Here is a 7,717-nt window from a genome sequence, read left to right on the forward strand (position 1 = left end):
AACGTTCGCGTGTTTGTGTCCGTGCCACTAGCAATACGTTTGGTCAACTCCTGGGCCGCTACTTTGTCATGAAACACTTTGGTGGTGAGGTCCAACGTGAGCAAGTGGCTTCCTTTATCAACAACATTCAATCTACGTGGTCTGAGCGTTTGAATCAAGTGGACTGGTTGGATGCTGTTACACGGGCCAAGGCGGTCGAAAAGGTCAACAAGATCAATCACAAGGAAGCTTATAGTGTGGTGACTCCAGACGTGCGTTCTGCTGACTCGTTGGCCAACTACTATGCTGCACATCAACATTGATGTGATCAACTTTTATGGCAACCAAAAGTCTGCTCTCTTGTGGGACATCAATAAGAATTGGAATCAAATCGGTCAAAAGGTGGACAGTCCGTCTGGCACATGGATCCTCATGAAGTCAATGCTTACTATTCTCCCGTCTTTAATGAGATTGTCATTCCTGCTGGTATATTGCAGTCGCCCTTTCTATCACTCTGAATTGCCTAGCTATCTCAATTACGGTGGTATTGGTGCTGTTATTGGCCATGAATTTACAGTGAGTGGCATAGAATGGACTTATTATAAGATGACATTAACCCAAACGACATAGCATGCCTTTGATAACTCTGGCCGTCTTACGATGGTGATGGGCAAATTAAACACTTGGTGGTCAGATACTACGTCCGAGGCTTTCGAGGCAAGAAGTCAATGCTTTATCAACCAGTACAACTCCTTCTCCGTCCAAGGGCCCAACAATACGTCTTACATGTCAATGGAAAGGTATTATGAAATGTTGTCATGCTTGTACCCTAGTCTAATTATTACCTGCAGATGACTCTCGGCGAAAACTTGGCTGACAATGGTGGTGTCCATGCTGCTCTTACTGCCATGCGCAAATCTTTGCAACAGAATCCCGATCAAAACATGATCCTTCCTCAACTGGATCACTTGTCTCCCGAACAGTTGTTCTTTATCAACTTTGGTCGTGTCTGGTGTTCTAATATGCGTCCTGAAATGGCTGTCCAAAGAATCCGTGGTGATGTCCACTCGCCTGCTAAAGTCAGAGTCAATGCTGCTGTTCAGAACAGCCCTGATTTCGCTGAAGCTTTCAAGTGTGTCAATAAGGAACAAGGCATGAATCCTGCCAACAAGTGCTCCATCTGGTAGTTGGCTTACACTTCATCTATCTATCTATATACAAACTTATGCGATAACAAAACTAAACGATATAACATTTAATAAACTATGTTTTGACTCATAACAAACAGGCTTGATGTGGTTTACCTACTGACTCCATACTTACGGCGCTTGAGTGCAACGTCAGGTTTATTGATTCATACAGTACAAGCATGCTCATAAATTCTGAGCAAAGAAGAAAAACGACAAGCCCGAAAGTGTATCAATGCAACGCATACTGCCTACATACCATATTGAAATGCTTCAAATCATAATTAGGAAGCTGCGATTACCTTTTTTTTTTGGTTGTGACCCAGGCTGATTAACGCTGTCAGGTATGAAAATTCCCAACAAAATCAAAAGAAAGTATTCAAGCTAAGCGATAATTCTGTAAGTTTATGATTCTCATACAATCAACATCTCAATCATCATTGTCATCATCAAAAAGGCTTTTAGGTCAGTCAGCAGCGCAAAATTAATTCAAACTCAGAATTTTCTTTTCTGTTCAGATTGACCAAACTTTGGGACTTTTCGACTTGATTGAACTATTTCGTGAGATTCGACTATGTAAGTTGTGATAATTAGCCCGTACCTCCTAATACATTCTTGAAGTACTTTTCAAGGCTCTTCCAATCGTGCTAATTGTAATAGGCGTTTTGAATAAACTTATTGAACAATTCTATAAAATACGAAATGAGGTTTTGGCCAAAATGTCAAAATTTTGCATAGTAAGACCTCATAAAAGTGGATTCAGAAGTTGCTTTGGGTCGAGAGAAGCATTTTGATTCAATATCATAACATAATAAATGTTTTTTTTTATAAGGAAGTAGGCACTTCTGTTTTTATTTAAAGTCCTTAAATCGTCACCTAATATAGAGGGAGGGGATATAAAGACTGGAGGATATAAGGGGAAGCTCAGATAATTGTATCGAAGGAAAGTTGGGAGTCTAAATTGAGGAGAGTACGATGAATGGAGTGGATGACAGTAGACGGGATGAAAGGGACGTGCTGGAAAACTTGGCGGTAATGAGCAGACCAGATAGCCTGTTGGATGCAAGCAAAGACCTGGAACACGGATAATGCAGGAAAAAGTTCATGAGATGAGCGGTCAATATCGAGGCGAAGGTGGAGGATGGCAATGTATTCCTCGTACGCAAAGTAAGAGAATCGAGGTGAGATGTAAAGAGAGAGAGTTTGTCGCCAGACGTCCAATTTTCGAGGACAGGAAAAGAGGAAGTGCTCAGTATCTTCGATGATGGTGGGGATTGTGGATGACGAAGACTGACAGTGAGGACAGTACGGGGTAAATGAATCGCGAAGCCGTTGATGTAATAATTGACGAGTAGTAACTTTTTCATGAAGGATCCGGAACCAAGTATTGCGAGCATTCAAAGGAATCTGGAGAGTCCAAAACTGCTTCCATTTGGCAACACCTAAAGGGGACGAATAAGAGGAAGGGTTAGTGTGAAGGGGGAGGGATTTGAATCCTTGATTAGTAGGGAGGGATAAAAGGAATGAATGAGACTCAAAAGAAAATGAAGTTGCCAATAAAGAGAGTAGAAGGGTGGATACGAGGCTGATACTATCGGAATAGTTGGTGATGGTGGAGAGGTCGATATGTGTGATGTTTGGACGAGGGACAAGGAGCAACATGTTGAAGTGAATGAAGTTGGTGAGCAGTAGGTTTTGAGCCTGAAGAAAATTGATAGCGCGTAAGCTGGTGGGTTGGTGGGGTAGGCCAATGACCGAAGTGCGAAGTTGAAGAGCTTGAGTGGTGGTATCAAAGATGAAAACATCATTACCTGTAAGTTGAAGCACTCTGGGGTAGTGTTTTACCACTTCCTTTGGTGAGCGAAATGTAGGCGATAAGCTATGGTTGGGTGGAAGGTTATGTTCAACCAAGGTCGAAAATGGCAGGCGTAGACAAGTACTGAAGGAAACATGACAGACACCAAACTTACGAACAATGGTATCTACGGCGCGAAGAATGTTGTAGAGAGGAGCGATGACCTTTCTGGCGCTTGATGGCCTACAGGCAGGAAAGAGGAGAGACCAGTGGTAGGTGGGGTATGAGGGAGTAGCGAGGAAGAAGTTGAGGATGACACGGAGATAAGGAAGAGAAGTCTTGGTAGGAGGAGTGGGATCGGATGGGTGCAAAAGTGGATGAAGCCAGCGCCACTGAAGGGCGTTGATCTGCACAGCAGGATCCAAAAGACCAAGGCCGCCATGAGAACGAGGGAGGCAGAGAGTAGCGAAAGAGAATCGAGTTAGTTTGGCATTTTGGTTAACGAACGAGGCGCCCAGCTGTTGTAGCTTGTGAATATCGTTAGCCGAAAAAGGAAACAAGCGTGCAATATGCCACACTTTAGAGAACAAGAGTGAATTGAGAACAGTAACCCGTCCTCGAAAGGTAAGGTTGCGTACCGAATGAAGGCGACAAAAGTCCCGGAGACGAGTGAGAAGAGCATCGAAATATGAGTTCTTTTGAGCGGTAGATGAACAAATAGGGTATCCGAGATAGATGATGGGAGCGGTAGCATTCTGGTCATGCCAAGACGAGATACCAGACGCGCGAAGGCCGAGAATCCAGGATTCGTGCGGTACACCAGAGAGAGACAATGCTTGCGTCTTGTGATAGTTGAGAGAGGCATTGGACGCGGCGGCATACTTATTTATCAACTGTTGAAGTTGGTGGAATTCACTAAGATCGTTGAGGAAAACTAGTGTGTCATCGGCATATGCCAGGACTTTGACTGGATCTGCGAGAGGAACATTGTCAGCGAGAGGGGAGGAAAAACGAGGATTAGTGGCTGCAATGCGTGTAAAGTCAAACCCAAGTATGTTTTGATGTTGGTTGATGGCACGGAGGAAGGGGTCGAAGATGATATTGAAAAGCAAAGGACTGATAGGGTCACCCTGTCTCATACCACGTTGGGTTGGAAATGCTTCAGAGAGAAATCCGTTGATGTTGACCCGTACCTGCGTGTTAGTAAACAAAGAAAGCAGTGATGAGATTAGAGAAGATGGCATGTTAAAAGCTGTGAGTACAGCGGTGAGGTACTCCAAGTTGACACGGTCATATGCTTTTTCTTGATCTAACAACAAGGCGATTGACGTAGAATGGGTGGCAGTGGCGAGGGACAGAGCGCAATGTAGGGTCATGGCTGGTTCGCCAATAAAGCGATGGGGCATGAAGCCGGATTGTGAGGTGGTCAATCGTGTGCCAAAGTGGAGCATGAGCCGAGCATTCAACAGCCGAGTGAAGATTTTGGCATCACAACAGATAAGACTAATGGGACGCCAGTTCTGCAACAAGGCAAGATCACCTTTCTTAGGGAGCAAGACCAGACAAGTTTCTTGCCACGATTGCGGGAATACGCCGTTTGACAAGGCGTCAGAATAAACACGGAGAGCAATGGCAGCGGTGAGTGGGTGGGTGAAAAGCAATTGTATTATGGCATATGGTAGGGAGTCAATGCCAGGACTAGATTGTTTAGGGGCCCGAGTACCGGCTTCGACTAATTCATCGAGGGTAAATGGAGCACATAATGACGGGTGGTCTGAATCTAGAATTTTGTCAGTATGAGGAATCTGATTAGTAAAGTAGCGAATCGCTTCGGTGTCCACTATATCCGCAGTGTAGAGCCGTTCGTAGTAAGCTACCGCAGCTGCCTGTTTGTCCTTTGTAGTCGCACAATCGGAGGAGGAGATGGGGTGTTGAAGAGTGGGGATGGCTCGTTGTTGGGATCGCTGGGATGTAAGACGCTTGAGGAAACCAGCGGATTTCTCCCCGTGTTCACGCCATTTGATGCCGGAGCGTAAAGCTTGAATATCAGCCAATTCTTGTTGTAGGTTACCTATCATTGATTCGATCTTGGGAAGGCGATCATTGCGTACTTGAGTCGTTTTGTAGAGTCGTATCAGCTTGTTCCGCTTGCTTTGGAGACGACGAAGTAGACGGCGACGCCATTCCGATTGACGACGACTACAAGATTTGGCTACCTGTCGAGTTAATTCCTTGATTTGATCCCAAATGACTTGTGGAGTGAGATCATTAGCATTGGAAGCGAGAAGGGTGTGGAAATCGTCAAGCTTTGTGAACAGGCGTTGGCAGAAGTATTCGTTGTGGACTAATTGTGGATTGGCTCGCCACAGACCTTTACCGAGATCTGGATTATCAAAAGTTAGTTGGGTAGACAGCATCGCATGGTCAGTCCAGTCCGAGTGGACAAAGTGGACAAACTGGTCAGTACGGAAGTCCATCAGTTGAGGATTCAAGAACATATAATCGATGGTAGTGAACGTAGTGTTGCGACGAAAGGTAGGTACTTGAGGTTCGTGGATTAATTCATGAGTACTTTCCTGATAGTAGTGGGTGAGCATCGAATGAAATAGCCATTGTGATTGAATGCTAGCTGGTTTGACAATAGATGGTGGACGGTATTGGCGGAAATTGTAATTAAAATCACCAACGACTATAGATGGGGCATCGGTGACATTAGACAGGTGATTGTTGTGTAGACCTTCCGCCGTGTTCATGTTGGTGACGAGAGTTTGGAAGAAGGAGCGTTGAAGTAACTGATCATAAAAGATATATCTATCTGGAGTAGTGACGGGTGCATAGATATTCATGATCTTCAGGGGAGGAAATAGGTTAGTAGTGTGGGAAATGGTACAATATATGATTCGACCATCATCCGAGACGAAGATGGGATTGATATGAATATTAGGGTGAAGACTTACTATCCCGCAATGGGATGACCATATAGAAGATGTTGCTTGGAGTTGTAAGTCGAGGCGAGCTTGGGTATTGGGATCGGAAGCGTGGGTTTCTTGAAGGCAGAGGATGTGTGGTTGTTGATCATAAGATTGACGTAGGAATCGACAAAAGGCTTGGCTGTTGGGGACGTTTGATGGTTTAGCAAGGCTACGGCAGTTGAGACTACGAATAATCAAGTTAGTGTGTTTGTTAGAAGAATGAGGAGCAGATACCGGGGGGACATAAACATTATCAGGGGATGCAGAACGTTGATTTAAAGGCTGTGATGAGGATTCACTCATTCAAGAGAGTCATCGGTGTCTGAGTGGTTGGGATCATCGTAAAATTCCTCAGTAATCTCCATTGCATTGGTTTCAACGACGTTGCCTAGACGATCAACCAACTGGCGTGAGCGTAACTTGGTGGCGTAGACGGGATCAAGGAGCAATTGACCAACGGCAGAATGAGGGTCCATAGCACGTTTGGCAGGACGAGGAAGCAGTTCAGCAGAGAGATCTTGAGCAGTGACGAGAGGTATCCAGTTTTGGGCCATGAAAAATTTGAGGACGCCGGGGACAGTATGTTTCTTGATGTAGCGCACAGTACGGATGCATCGGTCAGTGTGAAGGGCGGCAGCAATACGGGTTAGTTGGGGAGCAGGCATGTCAGCAAATTGGGGATCGGCTACATGTGTATGGTCAAGCGGGTTAAAGTCTGGGACTTCAGTCAGTTCACCGGCGGCTAAGAGTTGAAGTATATCCGCCTTGTATGCAGTGTGGATCAGGATGGTGGAGATGTTGCGAGCAGGAAAAGTGACATCTAGAATACGTTTGCTATCGATGCCGATGGCAGCGAGGGTAGCACGATATTCGGTGTGAGTCATACGATGAGCACGATGGAGGTGCAGAACAGTGTAGTTGGAATTTTCAGTGGCAGGTTGAGGAGGTTGAAGTGTACGGAGAGCATGTTCGCGGCGGCGCTTGTTAGAGGCAGCGGAGGGACGTTTGAGGACTTGGCTCCACTGGGGTGGGTTGTTGCGGGGTTGTTGAGCCTGAGCCTGAGCCTGAGCGGCAGGGACCACAGGTGTAATTGGGATAGCGGCGATGGGGGGTTGAGCAGTTACGGGTGCAGGAGAGCGGATAAGCTTCTCGAGATTGTTGATGATGGAGTGAAGATCATTTACTTCTTCTCGGAACTGAGCGTTCAGGGCTTGCTGGGCTTGTTGAGCACGTTCGAAAATGTCGAGACGGGAGTGTAAGGCTTTCACCGACTCGACGAGAGCCTGGATGGTGGTTTGATCGATCACAATGTTTGACATGCTGATCAAAGTTGCAATGTTTGTTGTTACTATCGCTTTTTCAGGGATTTTTCTTACAGTGGTGATTCAAACTATGTAAAAATTTGAAAAGCGGAAGAAAGGTGATAACATAATAAATGTTCAGTACTTTTGCACTTTATAACCCTAATATGGAATCTGAGTTTCAAGGCATCTATCTGGCCTGGCTCATATCATAACATAATAAATGTTCAGTACTTTTGCACTTTATAACCCTAATATGGAATCTGAGTTTCAAGGCATCTATCTGGCCTGGCTCATATCATAACATAATAAATGTTCAGTACTTTTGCACTTTATAACCCTAATATGGAATCTGAGTTTCAAGGCATCTATCTGGCCTGGCTCATATCATAACATAATAAATGTTCAGTACTTTTGCACTTTATAACCCTAATATGGAATCTGAGTTTCAAGGCATCTATCTGGCCTGGCTCATATGAGAAT

General features: G+C 45.0%; 4 protein-coding genes across 4 annotated transcripts; 2 read left to right on the forward strand and 2 right to left on the reverse strand.

Annotated features, from left to right (window-relative positions):
- Nucleotides 1-68: 68 nt before the first annotated feature.
- On the forward strand, nt 69-302 carry ATC70_011877 (uncharacterized protein; the record flags this gene model as incomplete). The annotated part of the gene is made up of 1 exon (XM_064831062.1): nt 69-302. One exon carries the CDS (start codon nt 69-71, stop codon nt 300-302), a length of 234 nt encoding a protein of 77 aa, XP_064687930.1.
- A 405-nt stretch (nt 303-707) lies between these two features.
- Nucleotides 708-1,166, forward strand: ERF1_2 (translation termination factor eRF1; the record flags this gene model as incomplete). Its single annotated transcript, XM_064831063.1, has 2 exons — nt 708-779; nt 831-1,166. The coding sequence occupies 2 exons, from the start codon at nt 708-710 to the stop codon at nt 1,164-1,166; spliced, it is 408 nt and encodes a 135-aa protein (XP_064687931.1).
- A 924-nt stretch (nt 1,167-2,090) lies between these two features.
- On the reverse strand, nt 2,091-5,807 carry ATC70_011879 (uncharacterized protein; the record flags this gene model as incomplete). The annotated part of the gene is made up of 1 exon (XM_064831064.1): nt 2,091-5,807. The coding sequence occupies one exon, from the start codon at nt 5,805-5,807 to the stop codon at nt 2,091-2,093; it is 3,717 nt and encodes a 1,238-aa protein (XP_064687932.1).
- A 425-nt stretch (nt 5,808-6,232) lies between these two features.
- Nucleotides 6,233-7,252, reverse strand: ATC70_011880 (Importin N-terminal domain-containing protein; the record flags this gene model as incomplete). The annotated part of the gene is made up of 1 exon (XM_064831065.1): nt 6,233-7,252. The coding sequence occupies one exon, from the start codon at nt 7,250-7,252 to the stop codon at nt 6,233-6,235; it is 1,020 nt and encodes a 339-aa protein (XP_064687933.1).
- Nucleotides 7,253-7,717: the final 465 nt, after the last annotated feature.

This window comes from Mucor velutinosus (assembly GCF_035048745.1).
Source record: "Mucor velutinosus strain NIH1002 chromosome Unknown tig00001567, whole genome shotgun sequence".
Classification (NCBI taxonomy): domain Eukaryota; kingdom Fungi; phylum Mucoromycota; class Mucoromycetes; order Mucorales; family Mucoraceae; genus Mucor; species Mucor velutinosus.